The sequence below is a fragment of the Scyliorhinus canicula genome, chromosome 13 (assembly GCF_902713615.1).
Source record: "Scyliorhinus canicula chromosome 13, sScyCan1.1, whole genome shotgun sequence".
In the NCBI taxonomy this organism is placed as follows: Eukaryota; Metazoa; Chordata; class Chondrichthyes; order Carcharhiniformes; family Scyliorhinidae; genus Scyliorhinus; species Scyliorhinus canicula.
Window position 1 is genome coordinate 146,292,282 of NC_052158.1, and position 23,912 is coordinate 146,316,193.

The 23,912-nt window shown below is 46.4% G+C and overlaps 1 protein-coding gene across 2 annotated transcripts in view; it reads right to left on the reverse strand.

Moving 5' to 3' along the window:
* Positions 1 to 23,912, reverse strand: part of mindy4b (MINDY family member 4B) — an 80,212-nt gene that overhangs the window by 20,481 nt on the left and 35,819 nt on the right. For both annotated transcript variants that reach the window (XM_038817205.1, XM_038817206.1), the window contains 4 exons: positions 15,072 to 15,191; positions 11,010 to 11,107; positions 7,438 to 7,603; positions 2,214 to 2,279 (listed from right to left, as the gene is read on the reverse strand). In XM_038817205.1, the coding sequence (XP_038673133.1) occupies positions 2,214 to 2,279; positions 7,438 to 7,603; positions 11,010 to 11,107; positions 15,072 to 15,191 (450 nt within the window). The remainder of the gene's footprint in view (positions 1 to 2,213; positions 2,280 to 7,437; positions 7,604 to 11,009; positions 11,108 to 15,071; positions 15,192 to 23,912) is intronic.

The following is a 23,912-nucleotide window of genomic DNA, read 5'->3' on the forward strand; positions in this document are numbered from 1 at the left end:
GAATAGCTGACTATCATTACCTTGCTGTGCACAAATTGACTGCTGCATTTCCCACATTACAACAATCTCTACACTGCAAAAACACATCATTGTCTCAAAAGCACTTTGATGATTTCCAGTCGTTTTGAGAGGTGCTATATAAAAGCAGGTCTTTCTTTAATCACACTTTTTTCTTGCTCTTATGTTTTAAATTCCCCTTGTCAGAGTGAGAAAGGGGGCGACAGTATCTCAGTTCTAACAACCCCAGGTGAGTTACAATGGGATACATGGGGCAGGTGATCATCTAAGAACTAGACGTGAAATACATGTGGGTCACAAGTGGCACCAGGAACTACTGTGAGCTATGACAATACATTTTACAAAACATGGCAATATAAACAGATTTAACATTTCATAAACCCCTCTCCTTTGTCAGCTGACTCTGTCACCGGCTAAGTGGTTTTGTTAAGTTTTTGTTAACATCCGATGCTGCTTTTGCTGTCATTGACCAACAATGACCTCAACAGTTTTATTATATCACCTCTGAGTATGCCGTCTGCTCAAGCGTAAAATCTCCCTTTTTATTCCACTCTTTTTCCCGGGTTATACTCCTGAGCTGCATTGGCTCTTAAATTAACCAATGTCTTGATTTTAGAATTTCGTGCTTTTAGCGCCGCGGTAGCACAGTGGTTAGCATTGTTGTTTCAGAGCGCCAGGGATCCAGGTTCGATTCCCGGCTTGGGTCACTGTCTGTGCGGAGTCTGAACGTTCTCGCTATGTCTGCGTGGGTCTCCTCCGGGTGCTCCGGTTTCCTCCCACAAGTCCCGAAAGATTTGCTTGTTAGGTGAATTGGACATTCTGAATTCTCCCTCAGTGTACCCGAACAGGTGCCGGAGCGATTAGGGGACTAGGGGATTTTCACAGTAACTTCATTCCAGTGTTAATGTAAGCCTACTTGTGACACTAATAAAGATTATTATTATTATTATTACTATTACGTGGGTGGACCGCAACAGATTGTTGGCGATGTTTACACCGAGGAATTTGCCTATACTCCTGGGGATTAGACACCTTGCGAGTTTTTGCTACATTAAAGACACTATACCGGGGGGTAGCACAGTGGCACAGTGGTTAGCACTGTTGCCTCACAGCTCCAGAGACCCGGGTTTGATTCCGGCCTTGTGCAGAGCCTGTATGTTTTTCCCGTGCCAGTGTGGGTGTTTGACAAATACATGAATCGGATGGGAATCGAGGGATACGGGCCCCGGAAGTTAGAAGATTTTAGTTTAGACGGGCAGCATGGTTGGCGCAGGCTTGGAGGGCTAAAGGGCCTGTTCCTGTGCTGTACTTTTCTTTGTTGTTTGTTCCTCTGGGTGCTCCGGTTTCCTCCCACAATCCGAAGATGTGGAGGTTAGTTGGATTGACCATGCGGAATTGTCCCTTAGTATCCAAGGATGTGCAGGTTAAATGGGGTTACGGAGATAGGGCGGGGGAGTTAGCCTTGGTCGGATACTCTTTCAGAGGGTCAGTGCAGACCTGATGGGCCGAAATGGCCTCCTTCTGCACTGTAGGAATTCTATGGTTCTATGTTATTACAATTTGTAGACATTCAATAGCCTTCATCCAAACGTAGCAGCCTGTATAAAGTTTTGTTCCATCATTAAACTGAGCCAATACAGTTGGTCCTCGACTTTACGAGGTTTGACTTACAACGACTGCCGTTATGACTTCCAAAAATTGAAACCCTGTTTCAAATTTACGATGTCGTTTTGACTTTACACTGCCACGCTAGCCCGTCTTTTATACCTTTATAAATTTGATTTATAAATTGATATGGTTTGAATGAACCCGGGGAAGTTGGGAAACCTCAATGCTGAAACATTGGGCCCCCTACATCCTACACTCACCCGGCCTTAACCATGGGCCAGAAGGGCACTACAGAAAACGGTCGCTGTGGCCTGATGGCAGAGGTCTGAACGCATCAGGACAAATGTTGAAAACCCATGGGAAAAGAGGTCAGAATTTGCTGGTATAACCACAGCTTGCTCTGCTGAGGGAGCCAATCCCCTGTTTTTGCCATTGTTCCAGTGGAAAAATCGTTTCTGAATCTCGACATTTCGATTTACGACGCGGTTCCCAGGAGCCAATTGAGTTGTAGGTCCGATGACTGCCTGACTGCCACTATAGAGCATAATTCTTGAAGAGCCGCTATAAGTGCACGTTTCAGTACTTACACAGTGTATGTATTCAGTGATGAAATCCTGCAGCTTTCCCTTGTCTGTGAATGTAAAGAGCTGGAGCTGAGGAGAAATGAGTAAAGAGTGAGGCAGCAGCATGGGCCCTCCAAAGAGATCTGACTGATTCTGAATTTCCCGTCAGAGATTTAGGGGTAAGTTTTCAGAAGCATCTGGGAGTGGACTTCTCACAATGGCCCTGTGACCTCCCTAGAACCTGTGTTGAGAGGTTGAGGAACCTTGAGGAAATAGGATCTGCAATCAACAGAACTCCAGATAGCATCTCAGTTTAAGTGATGTCAGCCATTCACTTAAGCAGCCTGAGCATCTTACTTTCATGGGAACTCTCTCACACTGCTCTATAAGTACACTAAATCTGGTTATTCAGTCCATCTAGACTACCTCCTTCATGAGTGACATGTCTTCTTCAACTGGCCTGCAACATGATCCTTCCTAAAATAAACCAGAATATCTTTTACAAAATGTTCCTATGTTTGTGATTTGTAAAAGTGCACTATCTTCTTGAACTGTATCTTTCACAAGAAATAGATTGTACGGTGTGCGTGTGTGTGGCATAGCCTTTAGACTTTCAGGGTACATGTGTGAATAAATAATCCTCTTAATTTAAACCCACAAAAGCTTGCTGCTAGTTCCACTTGATTACACATTCGGGTTTAAAGGGCACAGAATCAAAACACGCTGACTGTGGACAGTAAGGGAAGAGAATTGGGATTCCAGTCTCTCTCTCCATCATCTCTGTCTGTAACAACCTTTAATTGATTTCCGAATACTAGCTCAGATTCCTTGCTTGAAATCTAATCTCAGCTCCATTGTCCTGTGAATTTAACCTCTTGAGTGCTGGGTAATATAGCATTGCAGCTTCAACAGGGGAACTTCCCCAATTAAAATCATCAGAAAGTATTTTAAACATTTCATAGATGTGCTTACTGCTATCTGGCTTTTTGAGGCCCTATGGCACATTGGGTAGCGTCGCTGCCTCTAATCCAGAAGCTCTGGATTTGAGTCCCACTCCAGGACTTGATGGCCAAGGAAGGTGATTCATGATTTGGCCAAACAGGTTGAATGTGTCAACCTGCAGATCCTTGCAACATATGCCAATGGTAGATTGGACAGGGATTCCTGGTCAGCTACGTGATGGAAAGAAGGTTGGAGCCTTTGCCATAGCTCCAGACTAGAAAGTGCATGTAAAAGTGCTTGTTGCCATGGCAATTTGGGCGCCCTGCCTAACACGAGCGCAACAGCCGCAGCAGCTGGCTTTTAACAATGCTGGCTGCGAGCGGCTATAATAACGGCGGCGGCAGCCAGCTAAAAAAATGAGGGTGCACTGCATATGCGTCCCCGCTCATCAGTGCGCATGGGGCCCGGGAGTGTTGGAACTGAACCCGGGGTCAAAGTGCGATAGCGACATGGCGGCAGCTGACTGTGTAGTGATCACCGATGATGAACAAGGCTATAACCTCGATCTGTTTTGCATCATTAAACATTATTCAAATGATCTGGAGAGAGCATATATTTTTGAAACTTAATCATGGACAGAACTGAACATTGAGCAAGGGATATAATGAAAGACATGGGAAATCATCAGATCATTGCCCTCTGTGTACTGAAGCATGGCTGTACGTTTTTTGCTGACCTCTTAGACTTCATTAAAGCATTGAATCGAAACAGTGACCAGACGACCCCTATGACGGTGAACTTCATCCGCTTGAAGTGTTACTGCAATGATCAGTTAACAGAGGAGCAACTCAGAGTTTACGAACTGAGGTACAAAATCTACCCTTTCCCCCTTGAGAAATTTTCCTCTCTGGCTGATTCGTTTGCTTACCTCTCCTGTGAACCTGATTGGAGTGAGATTGTGAAGAGCAAGCAGGCTCACCTCTTGCAATAATGGTAAGAGAAAATGGTGGGTCGCGAAGTTCGGGTGGCGAGGGTCGCAAAGGTCGGGTGGCGAGGGTCGCAACGGTCGGCTGGTGTGGGTCCCAAAGGTCGGCCGGTGAGGGTCGCAAAGGTCGGGTGGCGAGGGACGCAACGGTCGGCTGGTGAGGGTCACGAAGGTCGGCCAGCGTGGGTCCCAAAGGTCGGCCGGTGAGGGTCGCAAAGGTCGGGTGGCGAGGGTCGCAACGGTCGCCTGGTGTGGGTCCCAAAGGTCGGCCGGCGATGGTGGCAAAGGTCGGCCTGCGAGGGTCGCAAAGCTCAGCCGGCTAGGCTCGCGAAGGTTGGCCGGCGTGGGTCCCAAAGGTTGGCCGGTTGGGTAAAAATGGATCCCCGGAAAAAACGTTTGAAAAACACTGGCTTAAGCCATACATCATTGTCCTGAAATCTATCAAAGTCAAGCACTGTAGGCTACACAGGCAAATACCCTGGATTTTGTATTGGTATTGGACAGTATCTTTGAAACTATTATACTAATTTGATTAAATTTAATTTGACTTCGGGTCAGAGCGATTTTGTCGTTCTGCAGTTCAATTTTAAAATTTTTAATGGTGGGAGCGATAAATCGCAGTCACTGTGTTCCTCGTTTGGCAGGTTTATCTATTCTACAGCCCAAGTGGAGGGTGTGTCTCAAGATTCTGGTACTTGGCAACTGAGGCATACAGAGTTGTTTAGGCTTTTAAAGAGTGAAGTGTCACATTTACTGTACATATATACTGTACATACGTGTGTGTATATATGTGTATATATATATATGTATGTATATGTGTATATATATGTATGTGTGTATATGTATGTATGTGTGTGTGTATATATGTATGTATGTTTGTGTGTATATATTATGTGTGTGTGTGTATATATATATGTATGTTTGTGTGTGTGTGTGGGTGTATATGTATATATATATGTATGTATATGTGTATATATGTATGTGTGTATATATGTATGTATGTGTGTGTGTATATATGTATGTATGTTTGTGTGTATATATTATGTGTGTATATATATATGTATGTTTGTGTGTGTGTGTGTGGGTGTATATGTGTGTGTATGTGTGTGTGTGTATATGTATGTGTGTGTGTATATGTATGTGTGTATATATATGTATATGTGTGCGTGTATATATGTATGTGTGTGTGTGTATATGTGTGTACATATGTATATGTGTGTGTGTGTATATGTATGTGTGTGTATATACCAGCAGGGGCTGGTTTAGCACACTGGGCTAAATCGCTGGCTTTTAAAGCAGACCAAGCAGGCCAGCAGCACGGTTCAATTCCAGTACCAGCCTCCCCAAACAGGCGCCAGAATGTGGCGACTAGGGGCTTTTCACAGTAACTTCATTGAAGCCTACTCGTGACAATAAGCAATTTTCATTTCATTTCATTTCATTCGAACAGACAATGTGGTTCAAATAATTGGTAAAATAAAAATTCAAGCTGCGTCATGTCTCTTGTTACTGGTTGTCTGTTACTTTTAATAAACCTCTCCTATGTTCTGACAGTGTTTTCCATTCTGCTCTCTGGAGTATGAAGATGGGGTAGGATTCTCTGGCCTCCCAGCCGTGTGTTATTTGGCAGTGGGAGGCAGTACGTCTTTCGCTGGTAGCGGGATTCTTTGTTCCTGACGCTGACAATGGGCATTCCCATTGTAACCAACTCACGTTGCCAGGAAAGCCCTGCCAACGGGTCCAGAGAATCCCACTGCCGGAGAATTGCGGCCCACGACAGGGTTTCAGCGACGTCCAGCTAAACAGAGAAACAAGTTCGACCCCGCGAAACATCACAGCTTTTATGTGGCTTATAAATAAATCACATTTATTTTAGTAAGTTTGCACGTTTGGCTCTGGTGTGTACCATCTACAAAATACACAGCAGCAACTCGCGAGGGTCCTTTGCCAGCACCATCCAAACCGGCAAACGTAATTACCTAGAAGAAAGAAAGGACAACAGACGCATAGGAACACAGTCACCTGCAATCCCCCTCCAAGTCACATGCCATCCTGATTGAGAAAAATATCACCATTTCTTCACTGTTGATGGACTGTTATCCTGGAACTCCCTTCCAAAAGGGAAGATCCAATTCAAGAGCGGACTACAAGGTCAATGGAAGAGTCCTGGGGAAAATTGATGTGCAGAGAGATCTGGGAGTTCAGGTCCATTGTACCCTGAAGGTGGCAACGCAGGTCGATAGAGTGGTCAAGAAGGCATACGGCATGCTTTCCTTCATCGGAAGGGGTATTGAGTACAAGAGTCGGCAGGTCATGTTACAGTTGTATAGGACTTTGGTTAGGCCACATTTGGAATACTGCGTGCAGTTCTGGTCGCCACATTACCAGAAGGATGTGGATGCTTTAGAGAGGGTGCAGAGGAGGTTCACCAGGATGTTGCTTGGTATGGAGTGTGCTAGCTATGAAGAAAGGTTGAGTAGATTAGGATTGTTTTCGTTGGGAAGACGGAGGTTGAGGGGGTACCTGATTGAGGTCTACAAAATTCTGAGAGGTATGGACAGGGTGAATAGCAACAAACTTTTTCCAAGAGTGGGGGTGTCAATTACAAGGGGTCACGATTTCAAGGTGAGAGGGGGAAAGTTTAAGGGAGATATGCGTGGAAAGATTTTTACGCAGAGGGTGGTGGGTGCCTGGAATGCTTTGCCAGCAGAGGTGGTAAAGGCGGGCACAATAGCATCATTTAAGATGCATCTAGACAGATATATGAACGGGTGGGGAACAGGGGGCAGTAGATCCTTGGAAAATAGACGACAGGTTTAGATAAAGGATCTGGATCAGTGCAGGCTGGGAGGGCCGAAGGGCCTGTTCCTGTGCTGAAATTTTCTTTATTCTTTAAAAGAACTTGGATCCACCATACAGACTGGGGGTGTTCAAGAAAGTGGCTCACCGCCAGCTTCTCAAGGGCAATTACGGATAGGTAATAAATGTTGAATTTGCTATGAATGTATTGAACAAAATCCCCAGGCGATGTAACAATTTTTAAACTGTGTTGCACAGAAGATATGGTGCAGGTAATGTTCCTGTTGCAGAGAAAGGCAGGTTGCAGTGATGCAAAGTTTGATGCAAAGTTAAGGGACATAATTCCATGCATTTCTGCAACAATGCTCGTCATACCTAATGGCCGTCAGAAGAGGAATATTGGTCTGGTATCTCATTTAAAGACCAGCAAACTTTGCAATCTTTACAAGGTGTAAATTATATGCGATTCAAATTGAATAACATTTAAACTTCATGTGATGTATGTGTGGGACTTGGCCTTACTCTCTCGGTGTAGCTGTCCGATTTGTAGTCAATTGTAGGGGCGAAATAGCAGTCGGTGGTCACCAAACACACAACGCTCTTGGCTCCTTCCCCTGCTGTCCACAGAATGTCAGAGAGCGCTGCTGCCAACGCATTTTCTTGTTCTTTAGCGCTGGCACGAAGCAGGCTGCAAGAGAATGTCGAAAATATGAGGCACTGTTGTAGATTCACTCCATCTGTGGCCAACCTCAGAGCCAAAAGGTGGATGGAAACTGAGGGCCCACTTTGATGTTTTAGTGCCATCCGACACCGCCAAGACCAATCATTATTTGGCACAATGCAACTTCTGCTGAGGCGGATCTTACCAGCCAGTTGGAGACGGGCTGGAAGATGGGAAGCCTCAGCAATGCTGGCAGAAGGTGTCGGGAGGAAAGCGGGAGGAGGGGCTGGTTTAGCTCACTGGGCTAAATCGCTGGCTTACCAAGCAGGCCAGCAGCACGGTTCGATTCCCGTACCAGCCTCCCCGGACAGGCGCTGGAATGTGGCGACTAGGGGCTTTTCACAGTAACTTCATTGAAGCCTACTCGTGACAATAAGCAATTTTCATTTCATTTCATGTCATTGATTGATTTTATCTGGGGCTGGTTTAGCACACTGAGCTAAACCGCTGGCTTTTAAAGCAGACCAAGCAGGCCAGCAGCACGGTTCGATTCCCGTACCAGCCTCCCCGGACAGGCGCCGGAATGTGGCGACTAGGGGCTTTTCACAGTAACTTCATTGAAGCCTACTCGTGACAATAAGCCATTTTCATTTCAGTGCCGCCACTCACTGCAGTAATCCAGGAGATACAAAGAAGATGGATAAACAGGTTTATTGTAACTCAAAAGATAAAGCCGCTATCAGGATGTGCAACACTATTATCGGAACCCCCAAGGCAGCATTTGCAGGGCTACATGGGTGGGACCCTGCCTGCTACCATGGAAACTCGTACTCAGTGAGCCCCAAGTAGAACTTGATTAGTGATTTCCCATGGTCCTTGTGAGTGTTATTATTTCCCTGCCCCCACCCCCCCAAGTCCAAATCATCCCCCCACTCCCACAATGATGAGGCCTCCTTTGTCTCTTGGCGCACGGCCTCGGGTCAACTGTTGGGGAGCATGAAGCGGATAGGGGGTCGTGACCTCCTGGCAGAGCATTGAAGGGCCACTGGAGGGGCTCCAGCTGACCTCCAGCTGAGGGTCAGTCATTGCAGACTCCATTTCTGATCCCGAGTCTCCATCCTCGAGGCATGATCAAGATCTTTCCCAGAAAGAGCAAGAACCTGGTCACAACTCATTTGTATTCATTTAAATCTCATCAGCGAGATTAAAGTTGAATCCAGTGGCTTCCCAGTACTCACATTTCCCCCCCTCCCCTCTTACATACACACACACACACACACACACACACACACAGCGGGAACCTTCCCGAGCGCAAATCGCTACTGGTGCCTAAAAGCAGGGATCAGGCACCAGGGACACTGAGGTGAAGCGAGAGGGCTGAGCACCTTATTTACACTCAGCTCCAGGGTGTCAAGGGGGGGGGGGGGGGTCCTTCAGTGTAGGTGGGGGTCAGGGAGACTGGGGCTAGGCTGGAACAAAGAACAAAGAAAAGTACAGCACAGGAACAGGCCCTTCGGCCCTCCAAGCCTGTGTCGACCATGCTGCCCGTCTAAACTAAAATCTTCTACACTTCCGGGGTCTGTATCCCTCTATTCCCATCCTATTCATGTATTTATCAAGATGCCCCTTAAATGTCACTATCGTCCCTGCTTCCACCACCTCCTCCTGCAGCAAGTTCTAGGCATCCAGTACCCTCTGTGTAAAAAGCTTGCCTCGTACATCTCCTCTAAACCTTGCCCCTCGCACCTTAAACCTATGCCCCCTAGTAATTGACCCCTCAACCCTGGGAAAAAGCCTCTGACTATCCAGTCTGTCTATGCCCCTCATAATTTTGTAGACCTCTATCAGGTCGCCCCTCAACATCCGTTGTTCCAGTGAGAACAAACCAAGTTTATTCAACCGCTCCTCATAGCTAAGGGGCTAAGATTGGGTTCTTTCCCAGGAGGGGGTTGTGTTGCAAGTCTTCCTTCTGTAGCCTTGAAAACCTTTAAACTCACTTTCAGCATGTCATTGTCAATGATCTGTCAGATGATGTTGAAGTTCTTCCCTCTGTAGCCTTGAAAACCTTTGATGTCGCTCCCAGCATGCCAAGTTCAAAGATCTGTGTTGGAAACCTTTGAAGTCTTTTTTTCACGTTCAATTTTATTCCCCATTAACCTTTTCAAGTCCCTGGGCTTGTTGAGAATCCCTAAAGCTTTGAACAGCATCATTTACATTCAATTTCATGGTTCATTGCTCTCTACAAACCTCTCGTTTGACAAGTCCAAGCTATTTCAGAGGAGGGATTAGCTTTGTTTGTTTTTATAGTTCTTCACAGTCCATTAACCCTGCAGTACTCCCTCCTTTGAACAGGTGTTATTTCTAACCACAGTTTTGTGTTCTGCTGGTGTTTCCTCTGTTCTGAAGTCCTTCCAAGAAAATCAAGGTGTTCTGCTAGACAGCTGCCCTGCCAAGGTGCCGGGGCAGTGCCAGGTTGCCACTGCCAAGGGACTGAGAGGGGGCTGAATGAGAGAGGGGCCTGAACGGGGGGCCCCGAAGAGGCGGGCTTTGCCAGCGATTGGTGGTGGTGGTGTCTTGCCAGCAATTCGGAGAAGAGATTGTTATTCTGAGATCGGGACACCCTTGATCTCTGAGGGTACAGTTTTGTCGGCTTCTTCGGGTCTCATGGAGCGAATCACACCTGACCCCAACAAAAATTTGAAGCGTGGGTGGATTGCAATATGGATCGTGCCGATCCACTAAGGGGGAATCACACCTAGTTTCTTGCCGGAGACCACGCATAGAAATTCATTGGGAGCATTCCGCTCTTTATGTCTAAGATATATAAAGAGGGGATTTAATGCTTGCTTAAGATCTAGTCCCCTGTGTGCCAAGGTAGTTGCAAGCCTGTTAGTAACCCTTCCAATCAACCTCACATTCTTCTTTTGGATCTTAACCAAAGACCCCTGTCCCAGGTAGGTTGGAACCATCTAAACCAGGGGTGGACAAACTTTTCCGTGCAAGGGCCACATTCAGAAATTCACAATTTTAAAGGGCTGCATAGTATATTAAGTAAAATAATTACTTCACCCGGTTATGATTCTGGGCGCCTCATATAGGACATAGAACAGTACAGCACAGAACAGGCCCTTCGGCCCTCGACGTTGTGCCGAGCAATGATCACCCTACTCAAGTCAACGTATCCACCCTATACCAGGAAGTAACGCAACAGCCCCCTCCCCCCCCCCCCCCCCCCCCCCCAATTAACCTTAAAAAAAAAATTTTTTTTTAAATGACTTGGTGGGCCGCATAAAGACCTTTGGCGGGCCGCATGCGGCCCACGGGCCGTAGTTTGCCCACCCCTGATCTAAACACTCATTGAAAACAATCAATAAAATCTCACAATTATTGTCAAGTGTTTACTTAATAGGCCAAGGGGAGAGTCTTGTTTTACCGTTTAATGTTGTTGCTCTCAACGTCACTATTTCTGGTGAACAGTAAGTACTTGACGACATACGCCTGTACTGCCATCTGAATAGATCTTGCACCACCCTGAAGAAAGAATAAATATTTTTTGATACACATTTCTAAAATAGTGTTGGTACTATTTATTACAATCCTATTCGTCTACTGTGGCAGACTGAGCACAAAGTAGTTAAATAAATAAATGGTTGCGCCTAGACAATGTACCAGAAAACCAAAACCTGGATCACAAGGATAAATAAATTTAATCGGGAATTCAGAGGAAACGTCTTTACCCAAAAAGTGTGGTTAGAATGTGGAATTTGGCACAGTGGTTAGCACTGCTGCCTCACGGTGCTGAGGGTACGGGATTGATCCCGGCCCCAGGTCACTGTCCATGTCAAGTTTGCACGTCCTCCCCGTGTCTGCGTGGGTCTCACACCCACAACCCAAAACGATGTGCAGGCTAGGCGAATTGGCCATGCTAAATTGCCCCTTAATTGGAACTCTAAATTTATTTTAAAAAAGAATGGGGAATGTGCTATTGCAGGGGGAGTTGAAGCAAATTTTATTGATGCAGCTAAAGGGAAGCTAGGCAACCATTCGAGGGAATAGAGGGAATAGTAAATTTAGTCAAGGACAGATGGGAGGAGGCTTGAGTGGGGCATATAGAACAGCATGGATTGATTGGGCTGAATGGCCTGTTTCTGTGCTATATGTTAAGGACCATGGAACCAGGTACTTTACTTCACTCCAAGCCACACATCATCCCGACTTGGAGGCATATTGATCGCCTGGAACTCCCGCCCAACTGTGTGGCGGAAAGTACCTTCTCCACATTAACTGCAGAAGCTCAAGATGAAGTGGCTTACTACCACATCCTCCAGGGGAACTAAGCATGGGCAATAAATGCTGGCCTTAACAGCAACGCTCATTATCCAAGAATGAACAGTAAAATGAAAAGAATCATTCTGGTCTGCCTCAATTTCAAAAGTAAGACCAGGTCACCGCTTTGGGACATACCTTCGCTCAGCCTGCAAGCCATGACCCCAACTTTCCTATCGTTTCCCATTTTAACTCAGTACCTTCTCTCACGTCCACATGTCCGTCCTTGGCCTGCTGCAATGTTCCAGTGAAGCCCAGAGGGAGAGAGGGGGGGAGGGGGAGAGGGGGGAGAGGGGGAGAGGGGGGAGGGGGAGGGGGGAGGGGAGGGTGGGATGGGGGGGAGGGGAGGGTGGGATGGGGGGGAGGGGGGGAGGGGGGAGGGGAGAGGGGGGAAACCTCTGTAAGGAAATCAGGAACTAGAGAAAAAGACAGCAAGGAGAATAAGAAAAGTAATAGGCAGAGAAACCAAAGGTCAGAATCAAATAAGAACACGGTAAAACTAGTAAGATCGGGACAAGAATGTTAAAAGGACTAGCCTTAAAGTTTTGTACCTGAGTGCTCGGAGCATTCAAAATGAAATGGATGAATTTAGGGCAGCACGGTAGCCTTGTGGATAGCATAATTGCTTCACAGTTCCAGGGTCCCAGGTTCGATTCCAGCTTGGGTCACTGTCTGTGCGGAGTCTGCACATCCTCCCCGTGTGTGCGTGGGTTTCCTCCGGGTGCTCCGGTTTCCTCCCACAGTCCAAAGATGTGCAGGTTAGGTGGATTGGCCATGATAAATTGCCCTTAGTGTCCAAAATTGCACTTAGTGTTGGGTGGGGTTACTGGGTTATGGGGATAGGGTGGAGGTGTGGGCTTGGGTAGGGTGCTCTTTCCAGGAGCCGGTGCAGACTCAATGGGCCGAATGGCCTCCTCCTGCACTGTAAATTCTATGATCTATGATGAATTAGTTGCGCAGATAGATGTGAAGGGGCATCATATAGTTGGGATTACGGAGACATGACTCCAACGTAACCAAGAATGGGAACTAAACATTGAGGGTTATTCAATGTTTGGGAAGGACTGACAGCAAGGAAAAGGTGGTGGAGTTGCTTTGTTGATTAAAGAAGATATTGATACAATATTGAGGAAAGATATTAGCACAGACGGTGTGGAATCTGTAGGGGTCGAGTTCAGAAATACCAAGGGGCAAAAAATATTCATGGGGGTTGTGTACAGACCACCAAACTCTACTGGTGATGTTGGAAATAGCATTAGACAAGAAAACAGAGATGCGTGTGATAAAGGGATATTTGTGAATATGGGTGATTTCAATCTGTGTATAGATTGGGTGAGTCAAATTAGTCACAGTACAATAGAGTAGGGATTTCTGGAGTGCATACGAGATGGTTTTCTGGACCAATACGTTGAGGAACCAACAAGGGAACAACCATCCTGGACTGGGTGTTGTGCAATGAGAAAGGATTAGTTGGCAATCCAGTTGTGAGAGAACCCTTGGGGATGAGTGACCATAATATGTTAGAATTCTTTATCAAGGTGAATAGTGAGGTAGTTCATTCTGAGACCAGAGTCCTGAATCTCAATGAAGGTAACGATGATGATATGAGACATGAGTTGGCCATGATGGACTGGGAAGCATTACTGAAAGGAAGGACAGTGGGCAGGCAGTGGTAGGAATGAATAGATAAACTCCAAAAGTTGTTTATTCCTATTTGGTGCAAGAGTAGAAAGGGAACTGTGGCAAACTATGGCTTACAAGAGAAATTAGAGATAGTATTAGATTCAAAGAAGAAGCATACAAATGAGCAAGAAAAATCAATGGACCTGAGGATTGAGAGCAGTTTAAAATTCAGCAAAGATGGGCAAAGGGATTGATTAAGAAGGGGAAGCAAAGGGATTAAAGGTTATGGATGGAAGGCAGGATCAGGGTATTGAATTTGATGATCAACCATGATCATAATGAATGGCGGAGCAGGCTGGAAGGGTCGAATGGCCTCCTCATGCTTCTATTTTTGATGTATGTTTCTATGTATATTAGCCCAGAGCAGACAATGAGAATAATAGTTCAGTATATCAAAAGATTTTACAAAAACATAACGTTTAGCATAATAGCTGATATTTTCATTTGTATCGAACCGTCAGAATGAAATGTTTCGCACAATGACTTACTTTTTAAATTGAGCAGGCCAATTAAATGGGATTCTTTTCCTTTAACTGTTCGTTCTTGTGGTGTGAGTATTGCTGTTAAGGCCAGCATTTATTGCCCTGCCTAGCTGCCCTTGAGAAGTTGGTAGCATCTTGAACTTTCGCAGTTAATGTGGAGAAAGTATTTCCATCAAGCAGTTGTTATCCCAAAGCCTACACTCCATGGGCGGGATTCTCCTGTACCCGGCGGGGAGGGGGGTCCTCCGCACCTTCAGGGGCTAGGCCCGCCCCGGAGTGGTTGGCACCCCGCCGGCCTACGGGATAGGGGCTTGGCGCCATGCCAACTGGCGTTGAAGGGCCCCCGCCGGCCGGCGTGAGTTGACGCATGTGCGGGAACGCCAGCGCGTGCACGCCAGCGCGTGCTGGCATCATCCACGCGCATGCGCAGAGGGAATCTGTTCCGCACTGGGAATGGCGGAGGACCACGGCCTCTGGTGTGGAGCAATAGAGTGCCCCCACGGCACAGGCCCGCCCACGGATCGGTGGGCCCTGAACGCGGGCCAGGCCACCGTCGAGGCACCTACCAGGGCCAGATCCCCCCGCAACCCCCCAGGAACCCTGGAGCCCGCCCGCGCCGCCAGGTCCTGCCGGTAAGGGACCTACTCTGATTTACGCCGGCGGGACTGGCTACAGACGGGCGGGACTTCGGCCCACTGCGGGCCGGAGAATTCGGGCGGCCCCAGAGCCCATTGAGTCGCGCTGGACACCACCATTCTCTGAGGCGGGCTGTGCGACTCACACCGGGCCAGTTTTTTGGGGGGGGGGGGTGGGATTCACGCCGACCCCCGGCAATTCTCCAACCCGGCGCGGGGTCAGAGAATCCCTACCCATATCAAGAATCATCAGTGGATTTCTCAGTAATTTAGTTTGGTGACTTCAAGCATGGTGACGGGTTTCTGGATGTGACCCATGGACAAGCCCAAACCAAAAATATATTTTGTACAGTTTTTACGAAGACTGACCCTTTCTGCCTCCAGTGCATATGCCAAATCTGTAAAAGGGTCCCGGAACTTGAAGTGGGATTTCTTCCATTCATAATTGAAAACTTGAAATGCCGTTCCAAACAGAACCTTCCGTAACGCCTTCATGGAAAGGAAATCACAAGCCATCACAAAGCAATCGTTAAAGATACACAAGGCATTCATTTAAAAAATATATATATTTTGATTCTCCTCCTTTTTCACATATTCTCCCAAATTTACACCCAACAATAATCAGTAACGAATGTAATGTCAATCCCCATATCAATAACCACGAACCCATCCTCCCACCAAACCCCCAAACATTAGCCTGCATATAACATAAACAAATGACAAAAAGGAATCAGGAATCAAGTCTGCTCCGCCATTCAATCATGGCTGATATTTTCTCATCCCCATTCTCCTGCCTTCTCCCCATAACCCCTGATCCCCTTATTAATCAAGAACCTATCTATCTCTGTCTTAAAGACACTCAGTGATTTGGCCTCCACAGCCTTCTGTGGCAAAGAGTTCCACAGATTCACCACCCTCTGGCTGAAGAAATTCCTCCTCATCTCTGTTTTAAAGGATCGTCCCTTTAGTCTGAGATGGTGTCCTCTGGTTCTAGTTTTTCCTACAAGCGGAAACATCCTCTCCACGTTCACTCTATCCAGGCCTCGCAGTATCTTGTACGTTTCAATAAGATCCCCTCTCACCCTTCTAAACTCCAACGAGTACAGGCCCAGATTCCTCAAACGTTCCTCATACGACAGTGACTGTACTTCAGAACAAAAGTGGTTAATTGGCTGTAAAGCATTTTGGGATGTCCTTTGGCCATCTGTAGTAATCCACGGGAAGCAGGAGTTCCGTCACCACACCAATATTTATTTACAATAACGATATTACAGGAGCAGCTACAAACAGTGCTGCTAGCAGTCCAGTCAACTTAAGACTGCTCACAAAGCCTACACAGCTGATTATATGGGCCCCCTCAATGAGCTATCATTGAGGGAGCTCATACTCCAATTGGCCAACCAATAAAGCCAATTGGAGTTCATTACACCATCCAACAGTTCTTTATAAATGCAAGTCTTTTTTTAAATGAATCTGTATTGTTTCTGTCATAACCTTTGGAGATAAGTCTTTGATATAAATTGAATAATATAAATAATTCAGAGGACAGAAACAGATCATTTGGCACAATTGGTCTCTACTTGTATTTATCGTCCCCATAAGCTTTGTGGTGATAACCACTGTAGATATGCATACTTGCAGTAGGGGGATGTAGGGCTGTACCTGTAATACAGGTTACCCCGGCTAGCTCTGCCCACAGGGAGCTTGTGTATAAATATGCGTGTGAGTCACTCAGTCCCTAGTCTACAGTTGCAGCCGGAGGAATAGCATCACACAGCAATAAAGCCTCGATTGTACATGTCTCCCGTCTTTGAGTGCAATTGTTAGCGCCACAAGCTTCCTCCCACCTGACTTTATGAAACCCTATCAGTATATTCTTCTCCTCTTTTCTCCCCTCATGTATTTCCACTTTGTTAGCCCAGATACGGTGTCCTCTGAAAGGAGAAAAGCTGTTTGACCAGGAGCAGGATTGCGCATGCACAGTTGTTCTGAAGCCCCAGTTGCTGCTTTTGAACGAATGCAGACTTTAAATGTTGCGGCCAAGCATTAAGATTCATCGCACAATTTAAATGGGTGAAACTCAAAAACAAAGCATGTTGGCATCTTGTGGAATCACTTTGCTGTAACCCACACGAGGTCTATGGGGACGGACCAATTAGCTCGTAGCATACGAGCCTCCCTGTTGAGGGGGTAGGGGCCCATCAGCCGGGTAAAAGACTCTGTCATAAACACCTGCCCAGATGGGAGCCGAGTATGAGTAGTCCCAGCTGGGATCCTGTGTATACAGTTTACTTTGTAATTAATTATATTTCTTCACGCCTCTCGTTTTGGACTCCTCTGTGGCCACTAAACATTTCACAGACTATTACAGCACAGACAATGGCCATTCGGCCCATTGCCCGTGTTAGCTCTTTGAATGAGCTCTCCAATTACTGTCACTTCCCGACTCTTCCCCCCGTAACTCTACTTTTCTCCTTTCCAAGTACATATAACTCCTGAAAGTTACCATTGATCATGCTTCAGCGACCTTTAGGGCAATGCATTTCAGATCCTAACTGTAGTAGGAGCATCTGGTGCATTAAGTGTTAATCCGGGACTGAGTACAGTACTGCCCTCTAGTGATGTAAAAAGGGATCTGACCTAGTCAGAAGTGTAGAGCTAGGTAGCAACATTCAGGGACATGCTGTGGAGTCATCTCCATACCTGGACCCTCCACTGTAAATATGTGAAAAGTTCAGTGATGTCAACAAAGACGTCTTGGTAACTTCTACAGAGCTGCTTAATGGTGTTGAAGCAATTCCCGCTACAGGTAGCGACATCCCAACGAAACAATAACATAACAGATTAAAGTTTAAAAAAAGCTTCTCATCTCTCCACTTCAGGCCTTTAGTTTTAAGAAGTGGTTAGTCATAAAAGGTCTTGTTCATTGTCAATTGTCATAATTGTCAATCCAAGTGCTTAGAACATAGAACGTACAGTGCAGAAACGCAGAGAAACACTTAACTGGACAGCAACGCCTCTCTGCGCTTTGAGGTGAGTGCGTGGGGTTAGGAACCTGATGTTATAACATTTCTAATCGACTGTAAAGTACACAATGGTGTAACACAATAGCGGCAGTCATTTCAAGATGACTATATTATACATGGGTTATGGAAATTGCTACACTAACAGCACTAAGATATTATCTTGCGAGGTTTGCCATTCTCTGCACACTCCCCAACACAAAAGGGCTCTTGAAATGACGATAAATATTCCTGTCTGTAGTTCAATGAGAAGGGGTTTAATAGACAGGGAACTGAATAAACTGAATAGAGGCTCTGAGGTCGACTGAACATTGGCTCAGTCAGGGAACGTAACAAGTGGTTGTGACAGAAGGCGTGCCAGCATGGCAAAGAGCCAGTAACGAATGCCAGGGTTCAGTGCGAGGGGCACTGTTGTTGATACTGTCAATAAAGTACTTGGAACAGATCGGAAAATGCCTCCTAAAGCTGTCTACTTTAGCAGGTGACCTGAAAGGGTTCTTTTGGTCTCTCTGTGGCTTTAGCCAAAATTCAGCTGCATGGTCTCAGTGGGCAGGATTCTTCCTGAAGTCGGAATGCTGTGGGTTCAATTGCCACTCCAGAGACTTGAGCCCAAAATGTAGTCTGAGCTTGCAGTGCAGTCCCAAGGGAGTGCTGCACTGTCAGAGGTGCTGCCCTACAGATGAGCTATCCAGACCAGCCTGCCCGAGCTGTCAGGTGGTTACAATAGATAGCATTATTTTGAAGAAGAGCAGGGGAGCTTCCCAGGTGGCCTGCCTAATGTTTGTTCCCTCAGTGAACATTATGGAAATAGATCAACTGGTCATTATTATCACATTGCTTTTTGTGGGAGCTTTCTGTACATATTGCCTGCTGCATTTCCTAAATTACAACACTGACTACTCTTCAAAAGTACTTCATTGGCTGTGAAGCACTTTGAGATATCCCACGGTTGTGAAAGATGCTATATAAATGCACCGTAGTCTTTCGATAGTCTACAGGTTTGCTGGAAGTCCTGTGCTAATATACATCCTTTCTCTGGGATTTGCACTGAAGTTACGTCAGGAGACCTGGAAAGCCTCTTCAGAAAATTTACCTTAAAATATCGCGTGTTTACAGTGGGGCAGATATGGAAGTGGTCGAGTGGTGGGGACTCATGTCCAAAGATGGCGAAGAGGCAAATCAAAAACAAAAGGTACTTGGCGGTAGATGAGTGACAATGAGAATAGTGGGCACAATTTAATGTAGGCGATGGGGGCCCTCCCCAGTGGCTGGAGATCCTGTGAGAGATCCACGGCACCTTGCAATAAGGGCCAATCAGAAACTCAACTGCTGAGTGGCGGGGGCCCATCCCCGGGATCCCTGGTCCCAGGGCGGAGGTCATGCCAACCAAGAGCTGCTGGCCAATCAGAGGGTTCATTGTTCAGCCACACTACTGGGAGGTGGTAGCTGAAATGAAAAAATGAAAATCGATTATTGTCACAAGTAGGCTTCAATGAAGTTACTGTGAAAAGCCCCTAGTCACCACATTCCGGCGCCTGTTCGGGGAGGCTGGTACGGGAATTGAACCGTGCTGCTGGCCTGCCTTGATCTGCTTTAAAAGCCAGCGATTTAGCCTAGTGTGCTAAACCAGCCCCTTGCTAAATCAGCTGCTGCTGGTGAAGGCCTAGCATCGGAAAAGGACCCAGACTGCAGGTGAGTAAAGTTACCAACCTGCCAGGATTGACCTGGAGACTCCAGGAATCGAAGATCCATTTCCATTTTTTGTTATTTTCTCTGAACATTTCTCTTTTACGGGGCGATAAATGCTGGTCTAGCCAGCGATGCCCACCTTCCATAAATTAATTTTAAAAAATTTCCCCAGATATAAAGTTCTAAAAATGTTTGAAAGTTCTAAAAAAGGGGCAGCACGGTAGCATAGTTGTTAGCACACTTGCTTCACAGCTCCAGGGTCCCAGGTTCGATTCTCGGCTTGGGCCACTGTCTGCACGTTCTCCCCGTGTGTGCGTGGGTTTCCTCCGGGTGCTCCAGTTTCCTCCCACAGTCCAAAGATGTGAGGGTTAGATGGATTGGCCATGATAAATTGCCTTTAGTGTCCAGAAAGATTAAGTGAGGGTTACTGGGGTACGGGGATAGGGTAGAGATGTGGGCTTGAGTAGGGTGTCTTTGTAAGGGCCGGTGCAGACTCGATGGGCCGAATGGCTTCCTTTTGCATTGTAAATTCTATGATTCTATGATAAAAGCATTAGAAGTAGGAGAAGAAAAAGCTGTTTCGCTAACAGTCAAACATCATCCAATTGAATCTTTGTAACTGCCCACACAGACAGTTACCCGAGGTTGGAATCGAACCCGGGTCTCTGGTGTTGTGAGGCATCTGAGCTGATCACTGTGCTACCGTGCCACCCAAGATGTCGAGAAGATGTTTCCACTTGTGGGAAAGGCCAGAACTCGAGGCAACATTCTGCATTGTCCCTGTGTACCCGAGCAGGCGCCGGAATGTGGCGACTAGGGGCTTTTCACAGTAACTTCATTGCAGTGTTGATGTAAGCCTACTTGTGACAATAAAGATTATTATTATAATCAAGTCAAGAATTCAGGAGAAACGTCTTTAGTCAGAGAGTGGTTTGAATGTGGAACTCTCTGCCACAAGAGTCGTTGGGGTGAAGAGCGTAGATGCATTTAAAGTGAAGCCAGATAAGCCAATGGAGGAGACAGAAATGATAGGATATGTTGATGGGGTAGAAGCGGTGGGAGGAGGCTTGTATGCAGCAGAAGGACCAGTATTGACTGTGCACGTAATACTTTGTACCGTGCAATATTGCTCTCCAGCCAACCTTCCTTTCCAGGCTGTGGATAACCAGTGGCAAGTCAGATAGATACAACAGGAAAGGGGATATTTTGAAAAGGGAATGATGCGACGCAATCTGACAGCAAACGAGAATGGTGCGATAATTTCATGTTTGAGCCAAGTTTGATGACCCATTGTTGTGGGTCAGCATGGCATGTTCTTTATTTTACATTGTTTCTTGAAGGCAAGTCATACAGTTTGACTTAAATGAGTCCAATCACAGTAAAACAGCTTATCAATATGTACCAATATGTAAGTCCCGAAAGATGTGCTGTTGGGTGGATTGGATACTCTGAATTCTCCCTCTGTGTACCCGAACAGGCACCAGAATGTGGCGACGAGGGGATTTTCACAGTAACTTCATTCCTATGTTAATGTAAGCCGACTTGTGCCAATAAAGATGATGATTATTATTAGTTGGATCTAACAATCAACCACACTTTCTAAATTTGTGGATGAGAGCCAATTGGGTGGGTGGCCAATGCTGATGAGGACTGCCACAAGTTACAGGAACACATGAATAAACTTGCAGAATGGCCAAATTATTGGCAAACAAAGTTCAACACAGGTAAACGGGAGGTAGTACACTTTGGTAGAAAGAATAAGGAGGGCACTTGAAAGGTGCAAGTCTAGATGAGGTAAAGGATCAGAGGGATATTGGAGTACAAAAACATAAATCACTGCAAGTTGAGCCATAGGTTGGCAAGGTCATAAAAAAAATGAACCGTGGTTTTATTTTTCAAGGGATAGAATGAAAAAGGAGGGAAGTTATGTCAAACTGTACAGAATCTTAATAAATGCAGTTCTGGTCATCTTTGTTTTCTGGTCGTTGCCTCCTCAATTAACTTATCTCTATCCCTTTGCAGCCTCCTTGGTTCCTCTTTGCATCTACAGTCCTACCATATCTTTGTGTCATCAGCAAATTTAGCAACCATATTTTGGTCTCTTCATCTAAGTCTTTTATCTAAATGGTAAAATGTTGAGGCCCCAGCACTGATCCCTGTAGTACACGACTGATTTCATCTTGTCAACCAGAAATAGACCCATTTATGCCTACTCTCTGTTTCCAGTTATTTAGCCAATCTTCTGCAATTATGTATCCCCTACACATGAGCTTGTATTTTCCACGATAACCTTTGATGTGGCACCATATCAGATGCCTTCTGGAAATCTAAGTACAGTATATCCACTGGTTTCCCGTTATTCACAGCATATGTTACTTCTTCAAAGAACTCCAAATAAATTGGGTAAACATGGTTGCCCTTTCAAAAAATCGTGTAGACTCTGCCTGATTACCCTGGATTTTCCCAAATGCCTTGCGATAACATCTTTAATAATAGCGTCTAACATTTTCCCTCAGACAGATGTAAAGCGAACTGTCCTGTCTTCTGCTTTCTGCCTTGATCCCTTTTTGAATGAAGGTGTTGCATTTACTATTTTCCAGTCTAACGGAACCTTCCCCTTAATCAAGGGAATTATGGAAAATTAAAACCAACACAGCAACTATCTTACCAGCCACTATTTTTCAGACCCTTGGACAAAGTCCATCCGGACCCCGGGATTTGTCAGCCCACAGCTCCAACAAACTTTTTAGTACCCACCTCCCTGGTGATTGTAAATTTCCCGAGTTTCTTCCTCCTTTCCATTTCCTGATTTACAGCTTTTTCTGGGATGTAACCTGCATCCTCTATATTGAAGGCTGATGTGAAATATTGGTTCATTTAATCTGCCAGCTCCTTATTTTCCCTTATGCTTTCTCCAGACTCACTTTCTATAGAACCAACACTTTCTTTGTTAACTTAAAAAAAAATCTATTGCAACTCTTACTTTCTAATTTTTATACTCCCAGCTATCTTTCTATTGGAGTCTAATTTTTCCCTCATCAACATTCTTTGCTTTTTTTTTACATTCTGGCTAACATACTGACCTGCCATTCCCCTTTGTGCAATTATTTACCTTTTCTTTAAGTTTGATACTATTTTAATTGCTTTAGTTAGCCACCGATGGTGGAGTCTCTCAGTCTCTCATTGGAATTTTCCTTTCTGGCATGTATTTGCTCTGTGTATGCCAAAAAGCCCCAGTGCTCTAAATGATACCCTTAACTACCTCCAATGCATCTCTATTGACCTATCTCTTCACCTAATTTTCCTGTTCACTTTAACTAGTTGGGTTTACATGCTCTCATAATTGTCTTCATTTAAGATTAAAAGACTAGTCTTGGACACACTCTTCTCTCCCTCAAACTGAATGTAAAATTCAATCACAATGGGCGGGATTCTCCCCTACCCGGTAGGGCGGGGGGGGGTTCTGGCGTCGAGGAATGGCATGAACCACTCCGGTGTCGGGCCGCCCCAAAGGTGCGAAATCCTCCGCACCTTCAGGGGCTAGGTTGGCCCCGGAGTTTTTTGCGCCGTGCCGGCCGGCGGGGAAGGGGCTTGGCGCCACGCCAACCGGCACCAAAGGGATTCCGCCGGCCGGTGCGAGTTGCAGTATGCGGGAGAGCGCCAGCGGGTGCTGGCATCATCCCAGGGCATGAGCAGAGGGGTTAGTCTCTGCACCGGCAATGGCAGATCGGTACAGCCACAGGTGCAGAAGAATACAGTGCCCCCACGGCACAGGCCCGCCCGCTGATCGGTGGGCCCCGATCGCGGGCCAGGCCACCGTGGGAGCACCTCCCGGGGCCAGATCCCGGAGGCCGCCGGCACAGCCAGGTGCTGCCGGCAAATACCAGGTATAACATACGCCAGCGGGACCGACCGAAAACGGGCGGCCACTCGGTCCATTGCGGGCCGGAGAATCGCCATGGGGGCCTCTGCCATCGGCCGCCAACCGGCACGGCGCGATTCCTGCCCCCGCTAAATCCGTGGTGCCAGAGAATTTGGCAGCTGACGGGGGCGGGATTCACGCTGCCCCCCCCCCCCCCGGCGATTCTCCGACCTGGCAGGGGGGGGTCGGAGAATCTCCCCCATTATCCTTCTGACAACTTGCCATTATTTCTTCCTTTATACCCCATCAAACCCTGCGGGTACTTTCAGGTGGCCTGTACATCATTCCCACAAACATATAGACTCATAGAATCACTACAGTGCAGGAGGCCATTCGGCCCATCAAGTTTGCCCGATTCTCTGAAAGAGCACCCTACCTAGGCCCATGCCATCCTTGTAACCCAGTAACCTCATCTAATCTTTTGGGCACTAAGTGGCAATGTAGCAGGGCCAATCCATTGAACCTGCACGTCTTTGGAGTGTGGGAGGAAACCGGAGCACCCGGAGAAAACCTACGCAGTCACGGGGAGCAAACTCCATGCAAACTGTTTCTACATCCTCGTTCCCTGACCTGAGG